The following is a 19,149-nucleotide window of genomic DNA, read 5'->3' on the forward strand; positions in this document are numbered from 1 at the left end:
TTCCGCACAAGATACACTGCACTTCGCGTTAACACGATCGAATGATTTGGTCATAAGTTATATTTTTGATGGATGGGCGGTAACTAAGCAGGTATAGAGATTAATCACCTGATGCGCTTATCTGCACATGCGGTCACTTTTACCTTTCAATAATTGTTTTGCCGTACCGAATGAAGTCGTTCCTCATAAAATATGACATGTGTTCTAAATTAATTTTCCTTCTCACATGGAAAAACCCAAAATCTGACTTTCCTTGTCTACCTTCCAATTGCATTTTGTCACTGAAATAGCTTTCTTTGGCTCGTTCAAAAATAAACTTTAGCTTCTAATTGTTTTACTCAATATTGCCACTCAGTATTTGAAATGTAACAATCGCAAATATTGTTATTAATTTATAATACCTACCTGTGAGAAGGTGCGTGACGAAGCTTGGTTTTTCTATATGAAAAAGCGGCGGTAGTAAAGTATGAGGAAGAATTTAAGAAGATTTCGAAAGGATTTCTGAGGATTTATAGGGAATTTAATCCGATTTCAGGGATTCCCGTGGCAGTCCAGGAATTGACGGGGAGCTTAAGGGATTTCTTTGATCGCTTGTAAAAATTGTTATATTGGAGCGATTTTGTTTGTTCATCTTTTGATCGGCGCAGAATTGTGTTTTCTGTAATTTACTAAAGTGTTATTCATAAAATATGGACCGTTTTCAAGTTTTAAGCGAAAAACTGAAAAAAGTCTGAACATTTTGAGGTTTTTTGGCTGCCACAAGTTGTACCGGGAAAAAATTGGTGTGCACTCTTCAAATCCATGTTATTTGGACTCAAATGCACCATTTAAAGTGATAAAATCGTTTACACCATCTTTTGCAGGAATCGGCCCTTCTGACTGCTCCACATACTGGACTAACAGTCAATAATGAAAACAAGCACGTGATGTGTAATGTACATACGCAGTGCCGGATTTAGTTCATGGACCGCCGGGGACTAAGTCGTACTATACCGCCAGTCAGTGGCGGCTGGGTCGGCGGGCAAGTGCCCGGTGGGCCGCTGTACTTAGGGCCGGCGCCGGTGCGGTCAGGGGTCGTACGGTGTCAGGTGCCCCCCCCCCAAAAAAACTACATTTGTAATCGATTTTGGAATAAGTGCAAATGCTTTAAAATGCTATTTTAGGGGGTTACTTTGGAGAAAAATTTCGGGTATAACCAACCCCCCGTTATGTGGCCGGTGCTGTTCGGTTGCCCGGGAAAACACTTTTTCTTATTAATTTTGGTGCGTAGAATCCAAAACAATTCGTACTTTTTCGATCAGACTTCTCAATCAAAAGTTATAGACTAGAAACCAATTTCGAAAGAAAATTCAAAGGGCTGTAACTTTTGAACTAGTAGCCCAATCTTGGAACTGTTTGAAATTATGGATTCTACAGGCCACATTCTATAAGAAAATTCTTTTTCCGGGTCGATCTGAGACAATTTTTTTTGCGGGCCTCAAAAAAAGGCAGTGTATAACCTTCCTTTTTTACCAAAAATCGACTGCACCAAAATTTCTCGGGAAAACACTTTTTCTTATTAATTTTGGTGCGTAGAATCCAAAACAATTCGTACTTTTTCGATCAGACTTCTCAATCAAAAGTTATAGACTAGAAACCAATTTCGAAAGAAAATTCAAAGGGCTGTAACTTTTGAACTAGTAGCCCAATCTTGGAACTGTTTGAAATTATGGATTCTACAGGCCACATTCTATAAGAAAGTTTTTTTCCGGGTCGATCTGAGACAATTTTTTTTTCGGGGCTCAAAAAAAGGCAGTGTATAACCTTCCTTTTTTACCTTTTTTACCAAAAATCGACTGCACCAAAATTTCTCGGGAAAGCACGTTTTCTTATTGTTATTAATTTTGGTGCGTAGAATCCAAAACAATTCGTACTTGTCGCCAGTAGATAGGGAAAAAAAGCTGAACCTTGGGGTTTTTTGTAATACTTCATTTAATTTTGGTTGTTTCTCTAAGTGTGGTCTTACACAGAGCCCGTAGGCACCGCCACTGGCAGAATAACTTTCACCGTTGACGTTGAATGAAGCTTCAACATCCTATCGATAGGCAACTCATAATACATACGCGTTTAAATATGTCCTGCCGTTGTAAAACTGTAAACAAATACCTATTTACAATCGTCGTACGGTACGTTTGTTAAACATTTATGGGAAAAAGGTGAGTGAAATTTAAATTTATTTAAGGTGGATAAGAAATAAATAATATTCCAAATGCGCCCCACTAATTGTAAGGGTAATTGGGGCTAATTAACGCCTTTGAATTGTTATAGTATTAGTAATACATTCACCACGCCCCAAAATTAAATCCATTTGTGTTTCCACAGGAAGCAGAAAACTCTCCCCATGTGTTAAACGAGAGCGATGTCTGCAGATATTTTCCAAAACCGAGACGCCTACCTGCAGAACACATACTTTCAACATCACAAACGAGAATACGGCGACTACACCGCGTTCTACATAACCGTTGCGATTTGTACAGTTTTGTTCACCTTTATACTTGTACTAAACATCGTGCTCGGTTGCTGTTCCCGTTACTCAACTTACTGGAACGACCGACATACAGGTAAGTGGAAATTTGGAAACCAGGACACTTTGATTTGTGAAAATTGTAGGAAATCGGTGGCTAGTTTCGCTCTGGACCGCAACCCCCCACAATCAGCCATCGTTAGACTACACCGAACTGCAGTGGGTCCACAGTGAAAAACCCAAAGCGTACAACAACTACCCCCAGCCACCGTCGCCTTTACAGCCACGAAAAGAAATAGGATTCATCTATTCACCTCCACCTCAACAACCGGTCGAGCCGGAATTATTCGAACTTCAGCAAAAGCGTGAAAGCGCAATTTAAGCACAATGTTCTACATCTACTGGCCTTTGACCGCCTTTCTAACTCTATTCCTCGTAGTAGGGGCCATCATCATACTGTTAAGATTCGGGCCGGTCATCTGCAGAACTCGCCACGTCACGCTACCCGATCGTGACGATTGGCAGCACAGAATGTACTCGCAACAAATCGGCTTTGAAAGCCTCGCCTAAATTGCGATTACATCTTGATGGGTCTAAAAAGAGAGGATGTAATCGCAATAAGTAATTTTTAATGATTTAAGATGCACAATTACTAATAGTGTCTTGCACCACTGATAATTATTGTAATGTAAATCCGTCCATTTTTGTAACTTTTATAAATTTTTTAACGATGTAGTTTATACAACTGAAATATACATTTTTTATTCACCGTTTGCTTGCTTTGTGGATTTTTATTGTCAAAAAACATGAATCTTGGAAATATAATTATTGTTACACAAATACCTAAGGTAGCCACACATAGGCCAGTTCAGTAAATATTCTGAATTTGACAATCTTTGTTCATATATGCACTGTGCCGGAGATCAAGAGGGGATTCTAGAAAAGGTAAGATACAAATCTGGTTAAATTGGAAGAAAAGTTGTGCAAGAAGATAGCATTTAGAAATTTTTGAAAAATTTTTTTGTTTTTGAAATTTTTTTATTCAACGTTTCGTCCTAGGTTTCGTCTTTGCCATCATCAACTTAATTTTTACCACCCATACGTTCGTATGGGAGGTATTGCATTGGGGTAAAAAATGACTACTTACTTGTTTTACGAAAATACACCAGGAAACTGAATCAAACAAGATCTTGATGATGTCGTTGTGTTTGTCTTTACATATTCTTAGACATAAAATGGAGAGCTCAAAAGCTTTTGGGGAGAACACACATGATCAGGTATGCGGGTGTTAATGTGTGGTAGCCACAGCAAATTTTTTAAATACAGCCCTGGTATATTCCAATATATTTTTAAAGCCCTCTTTACCACCCGCACGTTAGTATAAAGAAGATATTATTGCAATGGGGTCCCCCCCACTTTTTTTTATGGTATGTCACTCTGTCTGTATTCTCATTTCCGCCTAAAACCCGATTGGAACCACATTATATTCTTAGACATAAAAGGAAGAGATGAAAAGCTTTAGACAGAATCGCGCAGGTGTGGGGGTGATATCTGAGCTAGCCAGCAAATTTTTAACTTCCTAGCATGAGCTAGGTAGCTATTGCGATTACCGTTTCTTGGACATATCAAAATGTCATCAAATGTCGACGTTTTACATCATTTTAAGCAACTTTTAAAGAATAAAATTTTTTCCGCCTGTATGTACGACATTGGCAATTTTCCAAGGTAACAGCTCGACCTATTCGGTTATAAATTTTGGATGTGTATATTAGGCATATGGAAACTAAAAATAACGAGCCGGATTTTTGAAACAAAATATTGAAATGCCACAACGGCATTCAAAAAGCCTTATTTTTCTGTGTACAACCTACAAAAATTGTGCCAGGGTTTATATTACAAAAAAACGGAGAAAAAATGTTTAAAAAACTAAAATATTTTTTAGCAAACACTAAATTAATTCTACTAAGGAATTAAAATATTATATGTTGCCTTGTGACATTAAAATAAAATCTAAAATAAATAGACAAAACATGAACAAAAATTTTAAAAAAAGACAACGGCACGCGGTGTTCCCAAGCGGTCACCCATCCAAGTACTGACCGCGCCCGACGTTGCTTAACTTCGGTGATCGGACGAGAACCGGTGTTTTCAACGTGGTATGGCCGTTGTCAACAAAATTAGTGTTCTAAGAGAAACAATTGGAGAATCTTTTCTTTAAAAAAAAAAAAGAGCACGCGAAACACTAAGACGCAGATAAAGAATTTAAGACTCAAAAACTTTTTTTTAAATATTTGCTTTGAGCTAGGAAGCTGTTCTGTTACGAATTTGGCAACTGATTTATTCTGAATTCAACGATCTATAGGATTTTATGGTTTAAAATTGCGATTTAAATTTTTTTGGCCTAATTAAGAAAGTTCCTATTTTAAGAAGAGTACCTATTAGATGATAAGAATTAAATTAAAGACTAAGGAGAGTGATGACTGGTTCCAAAGTTTATGTAGAGATAATTAGACGGAGTTCACCATGACTTTTTGCGGATTCTAAAAATATCTTAAGCCTGATAACATTCGTAGCAGATTCTGAAGCGATTTCTATGAAAATTATGAAGATTTTAAAGACTCTATAAAGGGTTTTAGATCTAGTCTGAGCAAAGGCACTAGGTATACACATAAAATTGAAAATGGATTGAAAACGTTTCATTGGATATAGCCGACATAGGTATATCTTCAAAATTGAATTGTCATTTTCGCACATTTTTCCATATGAATTCAAGTCACTCGCAGTTTTCAAAATTCCCAGCTCGTAAACACGCAGTTTTTCATTCATTTATTATAAAAGCATACATTTTAAACCAGGTAAAGCAAGTAACTTTACCGCATTTTCCATTCATAGATCAGTAGGTACTTCCCAAAAAGCCATACCTACCCATGTGCGCTGTTTTTCTTTATATATAGAAGCCTCTATAGACTATGGCTTCAAAGAAAATGTCTCCATCAATAAAAAATTGGCATTGTGCAATACTGCGCATGCGCACATCTGATTTTTACGATAATGTGATATTTGCGTTTACTATAGAAGCATCTGCGGTTAAAATGTCAAAAAATATCTCTATAAATAAGGAAATCGACATCGCGTTAGAAAATGCGCTAAAAATGAAGCTTGCGTTGTTTTACTTTTTGTTCATGCCGTGATAGTAAGCATATAAATTGAATGAGTAGATAGGTTCGTGGTGGCTCAGCTTACCTCTATCATAATTTCATACCACTGCCATATGGAAATCGAATTGTGCAAACTTTAACGCTTTAAATTTTTTGCAGCCACATATAATTCATAAATCCGTAAGCGTCATTTTATTGTGCGAGTGCACGCGACATAAGTTCAAAATTAAATTCAATAAAGAAAGGCATACAAAATGTAATAAAGTATATCTGCGATTCAGCAGCGCGATAGTCGCAGGACTAAAAATCTAATGCGAAAGCAGATTTATACTGCTGCTCATGAGAGAGCCCTTTTAAGTATATTCCATAAAATGCATAAGGCTAGCAATCTGCTTTGCTGTGTATATCTTGTGTAAATATGTAACGCTGTGTATGTATATAACAGCCAGGAAGTCTTCGACTTCGGTTAACAGTATGTAAACCTGAGCAGTTTGGCCCAGATAACATTGCATTTTCTTAGAAAATCTTTTACCATGCTAGAAAGTATGTGAATATTCCAAACATCCTATAGTCTCGCATACTCTAAGAATATTGAGCAATGAATATACTGAGAACACAACAATAATATATTCCTTGTTATTCGGTATTGAATATTCCGTTACAAAATTTCCCGAATGTACAGGAAGTATTCGTTTTGTCACAATTATGTCATTTTCAAGCCTTAATTACAATACACAAATTTCTCTTTTAGCTAACTGGTTTATGTCGAGAATATCCCATATAGTATATGTATCTAGCATGCAAAGAATATTCAGAATACATTTTACATTATTCTCAGAATATCTGGGATATTCCCATTCGCATATCCCTAGTACTGTATATCTTACAAGGCACATATATTCTAGGTATGTTTAATATTTTGAATATTCCTGGTATATTACAGAAATAGTGACCGTTATCTGGGGGTGTAATGGTGGATCTAGCGTTAATTTAGTTTGAAAAGTGTATTTACAGGTAGTAAACATCTTTTGTTATGTGTACCATTGATTTCATATCACAATTTGCTATTGTTTAGGTACATTTTGCATAAAATACCGATATTGCATTTCATTTGCTGATGACAATTCATTACAAGCTAGGCGACTGTACGTACCATATTATTCCAGATAGAAAAATCTTTCAAAATATTCATCAACGTCTTAGAGAAACTGGAACATTGAAAAAAAGAGGCCAAGGAGGGTGTCACCCAATAAGAAATTACTGGTGTTTTTGAAAAAATCAAAATCAAAAATCATCAAAGGATAAAACATGCTTAGAATAGACCAAGGAATTACTTTTTAACTTTTGCCGTACCATGGATAAGTGAAGTCCATTTATGTCATTAACTGTCATTACAAAACACATGCTGAGCAAACACTGTTTTGTTCCAAACTATTTTAAAAATTCCGCTCACGTGTCACATTAACCTCTAGGACAATTTGAAATGGAAAGAAAATTATTTATAAACTTCTTTATTAAAAATAATCTATGCCATTTATAATATAGACAAAAAAACTTTCATTGTATACAAAAAGAATCCCGGTCTTATAAATTCACAAAAATGAAAACAAATTCCGAAAAAAATATCGGAAATGAGTTATGAAAGAATTACGTTAAAGCTCAATTTGTATGCACTTACTTAGTCTCGTTATGCCTTTCATACAAAAATATGTCTTTCCAATGACTAAGTGCCTATAAATTGCCACCTATCACATAATTATAAAGATCCCGTAGTCTCGTAATCACAAAGTTTCCTTAAGTGCGCTTCAGCTCTCACACAAATTAAACGATTTAAAATGAAAATTCGTTGAATTATGAAATAAAAATTAAAAGCTTAAACGAGAGCTAAAACAGTTCTAACTCACACGAAATGGATAAAGGAAATGATTGGGATTTAAATAAAGCGCATTTGGTAAAGAATGACTTTATTCAAATAAACTTTCTTACATCAAAAAATGTTATCACAAATACTTCCTTAAGTTGTCTTTTACAATTAATTACTCGGTAAAAAATGTTTCTTAACCATTAAATTTATGCAAGTAACAGTCAACATTTATCATTAGGCAATAAATGTTTACACAGCATTGCAAATTTGTACTGGAGTTTGGCAAAAAAAATATATATATATGACTCTCTAAAATAAGGTGACATCCCAATCATTTCCTCATGTGATGCCGCTATTAACTATTATTACTTCTTTTTATGTGACATTGTCAGTCGGCGCTGAAGCGTTTAAGACTTCATCGTATGACTGCTCCAGACAATGCTTAAGTTCTGCGTAACTCACAACCAAAATACTTTGCTCATCTCTCGACATTAGGCACACCTAAATACCATAGCTTTATTATCCACCTTTTCAAATTTATAGTGAGCTATTGATTATAAACAAACACGTCTTCTGTATTTGCGCTTAACATGTGGTTAGTTGATCTTTACGGAGCAAACAGATAAGGTGAATCATTTTATAATCAATGACCCTGGCAGACTAGTTGACAAAATACAAACCTTCTCCGGAACACCTGTATCTAACTTATTAAGACACTGGACAACATGAGCCATATCCAGCCAAGGCCGACCATCTTCAGTAACCTGATGAAACACATAATCTCGAAACAGTTTCAACATGTATCGATCGCCTGTTTCCGACCATGTACCATCCATATTAAATCTACAAATCAAGGTATCACGCAACAATTTGAGACGTCTGACTGGGAAACAATTTACTATTCCTCATTGACTGGTAATAGTAAGTGCTTTCCCAATTTCAGTGACATATGCACATACTCGGGACGTTCGTTGATACTCCCCAATTTCACTAGGAGCCTAAATAGCCGTCCGTTTTCCATTTCTTTCGAAACTTCGTTCTCCAATACATCTGTGCGTGTTTGTACACTGTCCAATTGAGTGTAAAATCGAGCACCGATCATAGGCATTAGATCTGTTACACTTCTTCGCTGTTGCGGGGATAAAAGGTACCTAAAATGAGTTCTTCATGTAATAACTTTTAATAAGAAAAATGAACTTATAACAATTTCTTTATCAAGGTTTTCACTTCGTCTATAAAAATACGTTTGGGTTCCGGACAATTTTACTTTTCTATTTTATTCTTTAAACGTCAACTCGAATGCAAATTTGTTAGAGATGTGTCTCACACATTCTTCTTTTTTTTCGAGGCAGTTTCACATACATTGCGGTTTCAACCTTAAATCAAATTCAAGAATACCGACATTTATCTTTGGATAATTTCAAAACAAGTTGTAAATCAGCATATGCATGATTAAAGCGCATTTTTGGTAATGCAGGTCAGTATTTTAATAGCGAAGTTTAAAATTATCGATCTCACGAGTAATTTTGGCTACGTTAAATAATTAACTTTATTTAATTTCAAATCACAAAGTAAATAATAAGTTTTTATACTGGTAGCGCTATCTAACGGTAAAATTATAGCACCTCCGAAACCCATATCGAAATTATTTTCTTCAGTTATCGATCTCACAAGTAATCTAACTGAAAATAGACTAGTGCCTGCACATCTACACTAAAGCAGAAAGCTTTTAGTGAAAATTTGAATTCTCTAGCTATTGTAGTTGTGGAGATCTCACGCGGACAGCCGGTCTGCCAGCCATAACGAATATAATAGCGTATTTTTTTCAAAAATGCGCTAAAAATAATATTTGACATGTGTTTTGAACATTTTTGAAGTAAAATCAAATAGAGTTTTTAGAATACCATCTTGTTGTCAATAATGTTTAAATAGGTACGAAATGTGCAATTCTTTTTTGCTTTGTTCTTTTTTTTTCATTATTTTTGTGCAATTCTTTTTTTGCTTTGTTCTTTTTTTTTTCATTATTTTTTAGTCTTTTTCAAGCATATATATTTATGTTTAATTTGATCATGTTATGCGTCTCATGTCAAAGAATTTTGTTTTGATTTAAGCATATTATGTCACAGTTTTACTGGAAGAGTGGAAGATCTGTTCCATTTGTGAAAATTTTCTTTGTTTTTCACAATAAATTATTATTATGGTCGGTGTTTCTTGTGAGAACTCAGGTCTAGCCTGGTTAACTAATCGCACGGATTAAAATCAAGTAACGATTTATTATTCTGCAACTCGAATCCTTTTGTATACAATTTAACGCATGTACTATTGCTTCATCAACATGTAATTTATAGTAACCCCAAGGAATGCTCTTAACTAAGCGGATATGTCTTTAAAAGGCGATGCACGCCCTTTTATAACCCGTGTCTTTCTGTCAGCTGATCATGTTTTCAAATCGCAGTTAGCGGCAGTGTTGCCTCGACCACTGCATGTCTGCTAGTTGATCATAAAAATGTGGCGTTACCGTATAAACTGTACAAATCTTTTAGAATCTTGAGTCTTCAATGAATTTCAAGAATTATCAAGACGAACATTTGAAACTATAGTGTATTTAAAAGCTCTCATGAGGAATCAATTGATTTCCCTCCTCAGCTTTTCAATAGCTCCCACAGCATTTTTTTGACATTCTCTATGAGAACTCGAGGAGTGCTGGGATCCAAAGAACAAGCATAATCCCAAGTAACAAAATAAGGGGACGAGGAACCTAAAGAAAAATTTGAATTTGAAGAATCTCAGAGTCTAATAAAATTGATGAGTTGAACAATCAGAAGCATATGAAAAAATGGAAGAATCCAAAAAAAAACTCCGTGGAGTCTTTCCAAAAAATCGGAAAAATCCAAAGAAATAAAAGCATCTGAACTCTGAAGAATATAAATGATCCAAAGAATCCGAATAATCGCAGAACTGGTTTTTATTTCTGGTTTTGTGAAAGAGGATTAAAGCAAGCAGCGTGAGAGTTCCTAATTGCGAAAAAATGAAAGACGCGCGAAGGAAGTGAAAGACATTTAATGGAAGCGTATAGATAGCTTAAAGTAAGCATGAATAACGAGTCTGAGGAACCACGAAAATGGCAAATGGAAGGGAAAAACAAGTAGGATACCACAGTAGAATTTCGCATGCTGCTACGATCAGATTGATTGGATAATTTAATAACTGTCAGTAATTGAGATTTTTTTATTGAATTGTCTGTCGAACGCATGCGTGCGTGGTATGTATAAAAACAAAAAACAAGCTCTGAATGATTTTCTTTCTTCCAGCATTGTTTTCATGTTTTGAAGAAGAAATTTTTGGCTTTGTCATTTAAATTGTGTTTAATCGAATCCAAAGTGCGACCCAGTTAAGAGTTTTCATGCCCGATTTTTAAATTATTCAATATGACAATTATGTCAGGTGTTAACGAAAATTTGTGTAGATAAGCCTTTAGAATTTCCGGAACTTGGAATGAGGCTACTGAGCCTCCCAAATTATTGATTTAAAGTCAACATTGAGATTTTACATTGTGACAGGAGCTGAACGTCTACAAGGAAAACAACTACAATTCTAAATTTAAACGTTGCTTTGATTTCAGCTAGCTGGACAGATGTTTTGTGAGTGGCTTAGTGACCATTTGCCGTTGCACATGATGGAATTTTTTATTTGGCGCTCAACGTGGGGCACATAGCAGTTTATATTTGGCGCCCAACGGGGGGCACATAGCAGTAGGTATGTACTATTATATTTTTTCATAATAAACCTGACATAATTTTGCTTCCATTCTGGTGGGCAGCCGAGATGAAAATAGCCCATACACTTATTTTCAAATACGGACCAAAATAGATAAACAAAAAAAAATATTTTAATGTCGGGATAAATAATGGGGTTCTCCTACTACAGTCAAAACAAAGCAAAAGGAAATATAGTAAACCGGATAGGTACCACTTAGTCTTATAGTAAATTCAATCAAAAAGAGAAGAGAGAAAACTTACCAAAAGGGAGAATCAAAGCAGGCTAATAATAGATCCTTGTTCTGCTCTTGATAAGCTAAAGGAATAAAATAATGGAAAGGGTAGAACGTAAACAATAATTGGGGTCACAATCAAAGGTAACTTAATAAAAAGATAAATGTTAAATATATGGATGTTACTCGATTACTAAATTAACCTCAATAGATTTAACAAAAAATCAACTCGTAGTAAGGGAAATTAGTGATAAATGTCATAATAAACTTCTTTATCAATAAAAGCAACACATGATTATTCAAATAAAAATTTTAATTACAACTTAGCTCTGTCGAAAGCCAATGTGCTCAAATGTTATTTTCAGGAGAAGACGAAAATTAAAATATTATCTGTGAACTACAGGTCGCAATCTTTCTGAGCTCAGAAGGGCGCTTTATTGCCTTATCTGTAACGGGTAAAAACACAAACAAAAAACAAGAGGGAGAGTGAATAGCGCGGCACATAAATATTGCGATAGCAATGTCTAACGTTTTATACTCAGGTACTTGAATACTGCAAACTGTAATTAACACTATAAAAACCAATAATTCAATTTACGTTTAACTAAACAAAAGCAAAATTTTCACTCAACGAGCTGTCATTTACAAATGGGTAATGACAAAATATTCGTAACTTTAAATAACTGAATTTGCAATTCAGAAGCAAATAACTAAATGTCAATGGCGGGTCCATGAAAAATGCGATGTCATTCAAATTATAGGTAATATTAAAGCCGTCGATGTAAGTTAAAATACTCAGGTATATAATAACGAAGGAAAAGTAAACCAGAAGAGAAAATTAGGAGAGAAGGCAAAAACCCTATAAAGAGGCTTGAGCAGCAGCGTTTCAATGAACCAATAGTAGTAAACACAAGAAAAACTTCGTAGACGTCCAAGACGGCCAAATAAATCCCTTAAACGGGTAGACAAAAATGCCTAGTAACAAAATGGCGAATTAAAGTAACGATCAAAGCAAAATCAATTTTTTACAGGTAGTGGTAGTAGTAATGCGCACGCAAAAAGAATTAAGGAAAATCAAGAAAGGGCAAAATAAAAAAAAAAGTACATTCGAGTGACTAGCACTGGAAAGTGCTTTATTTTAGATTATTTCCTTGATATACCAAAATAATTAGAATTGATATGGTTACTGTCTACCTAGACACCGTAAGGTAGAAGAGGAAGGATTATGTATGTATGTATAGTTACTGTCCATATTTCAGCGATTATTTGCAAACGTCAAAATTCTACTATGATTAAGAATGTGCCAAAATGTGTTGCGTAATTTAATATTTATTCAGACAATCAGCATGCAGAATATCCCGCGAGCTTAAGATAACCTGAATAAATTTTGTCGTTTTTCATCAACTTATTTTGCTAAAATATTTCTTGTCAATTTCCTCCCAAAATCCCCTGTGCTACTCTATTTCTGTACAATTAAAAATGCAATTTTGTTCAACATGGTTGCCACATTTACCCTCAACCTTTAAAAATTTAAGCATAGATAAATTTTCTCAGCATTTTTTTTATGTCTGGGTTTCTATATGGTGTCACTTTTTTTCATCACCTTGTATTTGCTCCAATTATACCTACCGTTACAATTTCAAGAAAATCACTTCACAAATAAAACTGTTGGTTCTGTGTAGAAAGGTAGTGTAATATGTTATGCAATATTAAATATTAAATTTTTTTTTTTTATGGACATACATCCCCAAATTATCAAAACATCCCAAAACCACACACCCAAGAAACTTACATAATTAAGTTTCGCAAATCCGTAGTGTAGGTGCGAGTAACCACTTCGACAGCGGTAGATATGTTCTCTCGTTGCACAGCCATCGTGGACTTACAAGCCAATGCCAGCACTAGTTTACCAAGTGAGGTAAGGTCCTCTTGTTGATAATGTTGAATTAAACCTACCGGATTGGAAGCTGTACTGGTATCATTTATAATTACATCCATAACACCGAGGCAACTAAGTCTTAATCTATTGCCGACTGTGATTATGATTTTCGTAGGATCCAAACTTCTACACGCTAAACCTAAATTGAGAGAGTTAATTGCGGCGTTTGCACGAGCGACGCGATTACCGGCAACGTGGATAATTCTTAAAGCGGACGTAAGTTGAATGATGTAATTCCAAATGAGTGCTTCGGGTAACTTGTTATTTTGTTGATGGCGCAATATGGAGTTCTTATGGTGACTGTACGGCCTAGGTGCGGATGGATCGGTGGCGAAGGGGTCAACGTAACCATTCATGGAGTCCGATGCAAAATGTTTTGTAAGTAAGGTTTCCGAACCGGGATGAAAATCGTAGACAAACACCATTGCTGAAATAATGTGCTTCATCATCAGAGATGCTCAACCCCCCCCCAATAAAAAATGATAGTGTGCTTAAGTTAATGGTCATAGGTCTACTTACAGTTGTCCCCAAACGCCTTTGTCGTAAAAACTTCTTTCAGCTGAACAATATTGGAATGGATCAGTTTCTTCCACATATCAACGTACGTCATGCACTTGGTATTTTGGAGTCGAAAACCTACACGTTTTTTTTAACTAAAGCTACAGAGTGTGCGCATTTAGTGTTATTTCTTTAGCAGCATGAAAACCATTAGGAACGAGGTAAACAAGTAAACTACAGTAGTAAAGTTTTCATCCCATGAAAGAAATAAGCACTAAATGGACAATTGATTGAAAAACGATACCACACTTGGCATCCTTGGTTGAGTACTAAAATCAAACAACCAATCACCTTGCATACGGTGTATAAACTAAAATGTAATCGAGAAATGAACACGTTTGCGTTCAATTTTCGATCACATTGTCGCAAACTTGTACCGTGTATCCTTCGTAAGCAATGCCTTGTGCCAGTCTTTATGTGAGTTGCCTTGTACATCGAAGCTTGGTACCCTATAAGCGCCTTTTGAAGGGAATTGGTCGGTATCGGTTCTAACGGGCAGAGTTCGTGATAATTATCGACGTCTTGTGGAAGATCTACAATGCCCGGTTAATCAAAAACCCCCCCACTCGGTAACCGACGTACCTGGAAATTGCCCGGGATCCGGCTGTAAAAGGGTGAGGGCATTACGATTTAAGATATCCATGCGAGTATCTTCGGCAATAAAAAAGGAGGAACTACCAGTTTTCGATTTGAGGGCGGTCACATGGCTTGGCGTACCGGGATAGACTTGATAACTCGAACCGACGGAACTATTGACTGAACTTAGTGTATCATTTGTGGTTACGGAATTTTCGGCTGATGTTGGATAAAAATATGTTGTGCCGCCCACATTTTCCTGAAAAGATTAAGAGATGAGTTGTTGCATGCAATATAAAAACAAAACTTAAAACTTATGGCACTTAGTCTGCTCAGGTTTATTGCAAGATCTCCCATTTACAAGCTACAATAAACAGTATATCAAAGTATCAATAAGTAGGTACTCCTTATAAAATACTTGAATTATTATAGTACATGAAATGAGGCGTAGTCTTGAAGGAGTGCTGAAGGAAACTTGAAGAAAAAAGACTCTAAAGAAGAGTGCCAACTTTAAAACTGCCTAAAAGATTCAATAAGCTGAAGACATGAAGATGGAAGGACGTGTGAAGAAAGCTTGAAAAAGGCGCGAGTGAAATATAAAGCAGTTGAAAAGAGGGGGGTTGCTAGGGTATTGTAAAAACTTAATTAAAGTTCATTGTTGCCTGTCAAAAAAGTTATTGGCTTGGATTTGAGTGTTTATAGGGTGGAGCCTCTAAAACTATCCACCCATAATATCTGGAAAACAGAATCTGATACCATCATGCTGTTTTCAGTAAACACATGGCCACCTAGGGGGACATACTTGATTTGCGTAATTACTAAACGCTACCACCTTAAGATTGACTATAAAATAAAAGCATCCATGCAAGATCAAGGCTGTTAGCAAACGTAGACTCCAGTGCCAGCCCTGACAGAACGAGCGACTGCACTTTTGGACGTTTTTTATAAAAGTACTTTCGTCGCAATACTCGCCTTACTTAAAAAATGTCGTTTTTTTGCAATTTAAGGTGGGTACTCCTGCCGTCCAACGCATTCACAGCGCTAGTGTGGCTCTTACATTATTTATTATAATTAATTGTCCAAAAATAAGCTCACAAGATGGCGCACTACCTTTTGTCATGTTAAAGTCACTATATATAGAAAGTACCGCACTCCATTGGGCTCGTCTGTTAGAGAGAGAACGTATGATTTTTGCCCAAATGGCGGAAGTTACCAGATTCTAGTAACTTTAATGTTAGGGATTGTTCCACTTGTTTGGAGATATCTGTATATATTTTTATAAATCATGACAGTACTATGAAGTTAGGTTATAAAAAATGATAGCTATTCAGATTTTATTTGTCAATTTTTTTAAGTTGACAGCAAATTTGCCCAGAAATGGCGGATGATTGCGGTACTTTCTATATCTAGTGACTTTATGTCATGTAATAAATCGAAAGCGAAGCTATTCATTTATGTATTTTAAATAGAAATTCACAAGTTTTGCAGCATTTGCGCCAGAGTAAGGAATAAAAACATCGCGCCTGGAGATCACTTGTACTACACAAATTAGGACATGAAGGGAAATATGGCTGTTCACTAAGAGCGAAGAGATGCATGCGAATTATTGCTGATTGTGATTCGAGCGTATACGCAAGAATAAAAAAAAAAGGTCCCATACGGTACAGAAGTGAGAAAAATGAAGAGCGCTAACCATGCTTAGAAAAACTGTGGCAAACATCTCCGATACTCTTTACAAATATCGTAAAAAAACATAAGCGTTGCATTTGAAAAACAAAAATTAAACCGGAAGTGAAACCGGCAGTTTGAATATGCGATCAGATAGATTTAAACAATTTTTCGTATTTCGCCAAATAAAAGAAATAATGCGGCGACTCGCTTATGTCTTATGTACGTGCCGTTTTCATTGATTTGTCACGTGCTTTTGACAGCGTATGTCATAGCATATTACTTGACAAACTACAAATGTATAACTTTGACAAAGTCAGTCTAAGGCTTATACAATCATATCTCACTAACAGATGTCAATGCGTTAGAAGGAACAATATTTATTCGAGCCAAGCTAGTTTAGTAAAAGGCGTGCCACAAGGCAGCATTCTTGGTCCACCCCTTTTTTTGATATATATCAACGACATGCCTACTTATATCTCCCAAACCGAACGTTGCATATTGTAACGGAAACGCTCCAGACATGACGTCGCCTTTGGCGCCCTGGAATTTTCTAGGCGCGCGATGTTTGCAACGTATCTGGTAATTACGCGAATGTTCTGGACTTACATTGCTTGCATGTATAAATGGTTGCGGACCGAAAATCGAGGCAGTTTTTACTACCGAACGAGATCAAGTACGGACGAAACATTGAGCGCGAAAATCTGATATAAATTACGAAGTGTGATATAAATAGTCGATATAAAATTGTACAGTTTTTATAGTGTTTTAGTTTTGTTTAATAAATATTGATATAAATCGAACCCGAATTTATAAATCACGTTACAATATTATATGCTGATGATGCTATCCTTCTAGTTGGCGCTAAACATTTGGACGATACCATCACTAAATCGAAGGATTGACTTATTTTCAATCTTATGTTATGATGGCTCGTTGAAAAGAGAATTAAAAATCTATCAAGTAATCTAAAAATCTCATATGGCACCTATTTAACTTTAGGAAGTTGTTAAATGATCCTCAAAAGTAGCCATCTTGAATTTTTTTTGACATCAATTCTAAATTAAACGTATCAAAGACAGTAACTTTTATATAAAACTTTTTTTTATATCTCTTATATTTTCGATGATATAAGACATTCAAGGAAATAACCAATTTTAGTTTTTTTGAATTTACGTCGAACCTATGCGACATTTTGAATTTCCATAAGGAAATTTTAAATAAGCATCCAAAACTGCAAAACATTTCCCATTTAACCAATTCTCTATCTGTAATAATAACAAAGTTACCCATGCAATCCCACGCGATCTGGGACACACTGTATATCTAATAGTCTACTGTTTAACAGACAGCTTCTCAGTGCCGCAAGTGTTCCGGTTGGGTCCATTATCGGATTGTGAGGATTTCAATTTTACACCTTTTAATTTTCAACGAGGGACTCAGTTGCAACCTAGTACCTATACGTCGGCCTTCGTCTTCAAAAATCGCATTTCACACCATCTGGAACAGTCGTCAATAAACTCGACAAAATACTTCGCTCTCCCTCATCGGTCCACATACGTCATCTATACCTACCCATATCCGAGATTTTCGTTTCGCGGTTTGACTTCCATGGGAAATGGAGTCCGCGCCATTTAATGTTTTCGCCAGAATTCGAGTACAGCCCATTAGACAGATATTAGATTTATTCTTAAACATGGAACTAATAACGCATTGTCCAAAGTCACGTTCATTTGTTTATCACACATGTATGCAGAATCACAAAATGGCCTTTCTGGCAGGATTTTTTGACCTAAATTTCTTCCAAGCGTGTCCACACTTCGCTGCGATGCAACGCCATTTCGTACCTGCTTGGATTCGGTCTCGTATATTGATACACAAAATAACTTCCGACCGTGCTTTTTGGTCATTTCGTATCCACGCAGCCTTCTCAACTGCGTTTTCGGCGACCGGGTTTGGTTTTACGGTAGGTCCGCCAACATATTCCCACAAATCCGCCTTTGCATTTGCAGATTCCATGTGTCGAAGTTGTCCTTTCCAAGGTAGGTATTCGATTGTCGACGCAGCAATTAGTGGTCTTCACCTTCACAAAACTTCACCAACGCTGAACGCACTAACTCGCCACAAAACTATCACATACGCGCACTTGTGGATCTGAGCCCCATAACCTATTAGTGTTGGGTAATCTCACAACCCGAAGATTGGTATAAACCGGGACGAAATGAATAACGTTTTAATAAGAATTCATGTAACATTCCATTGTGCGAATATGACATCTACCACCTACGTTACTTAGGCAACTATAAAAAGTTTCACCAAAACAATCGTGCGTGCAGTTCTTTCATATTTTGTAGCAGTTTCTATTGTAGTATATTTGTAATAGATATTTGTAACGCACATGGTGCCTTATTATACCTAACTAGAAAATGTTTCCATGGTCACTGAATATATTCTGAAAATTTAATAAAGGCAACGTCACAGAATGTCAGTTGCATCCATAGTTAACTAGAAGTACCAAGAATTTAAATGTAAACTTCCTAAAAGGCGTCTTGTTCGCTCATAAATTGTAATTGTAAAGAATCCTTCCATATTTGTACGTGGATATACCTATAGCGTAATTAATTTCAATTACAAATTCCTATAGTCGCAAAACAACATTAAAACTGATAATTATATCCTAGTAACCTACATTACATTACAAATACAATTCCTTTTATGAAATTTTAAAACAAGAAATATACTTCCTACAAAACTACATTATCTTCCAAATTTAGTATTTTACACGAACAGTATTTACCATTGTAATAAAGATTTTTATTTATATACCTTGCAGTGATAATAAATTGAGTTCTATATACCTAAGAACTTTCGCAATGAAGTAATTTGCAAATT

At 35.7% G+C, this 19,149-nt stretch overlaps 2 protein-coding genes and 1 non-coding gene across 3 annotated transcripts; 1 reads left to right on the forward strand and 2 right to left on the reverse strand.

Annotated features, from left to right (window-relative positions):
• The first annotated feature begins 2,046 nt into the window (after positions 1-2,046).
• LOC116173714 lies at positions 2,047-3,023 on the forward strand. Its single transcript, XM_031491371.1, has 3 exons — positions 2,047-2,195; positions 2,362-2,600; positions 2,650-3,023. Exons 2-3 carry the CDS (start codon positions 2,399-2,401, stop codon positions 2,883-2,885), a joined length of 438 nt encoding a protein of 145 aa, XP_031347231.1. The 5' UTR covers positions 2,047-2,195; positions 2,362-2,398; the 3' UTR covers positions 2,886-3,023.
• Positions 3,024-4,554: 1,531 nt separating this feature from the next.
• LOC116175222 lies at positions 4,555-4,673 on the reverse strand. The gene has a single exon (XR_004146271.1). It is a non-coding gene; the product is annotated as a 5S ribosomal RNA (ribosomal RNA).
• A 2,508-nt stretch (positions 4,674-7,181) lies between these two features.
• Positions 7,182-18,276, reverse strand: LOC116173486 (PAN2-PAN3 deadenylation complex subunit PAN3-like). Its single transcript, XM_031490983.1, has 9 exons — positions 18,105-18,276; positions 14,596-14,856; positions 14,391-14,546; positions 13,975-14,091; positions 13,643-13,882; positions 13,309-13,594; positions 8,485-8,676; positions 8,206-8,368; positions 7,182-8,026 (listed from the first exon to the last, which is right to left on the reverse strand). The coding sequence occupies exons 1-9, from the start codon at positions 18,274-18,276 to the stop codon at positions 7,901-7,903; spliced, it is 1,713 nt and encodes a 570-aa protein (XP_031346843.1). The 3' UTR covers positions 7,182-7,900.
• Positions 18,277-19,149: the final 873 nt, after the last annotated feature.

This window comes from Photinus pyralis, unplaced genomic scaffold (genome assembly GCF_008802855.1).
Source record: "Photinus pyralis isolate 1611_PpyrPB1 unplaced genomic scaffold, Ppyr1.3 Ppyr1.4_LG6, whole genome shotgun sequence".
NCBI classification, from domain to species: domain Eukaryota; kingdom Metazoa; phylum Arthropoda; class Insecta; order Coleoptera; family Lampyridae; genus Photinus; species Photinus pyralis.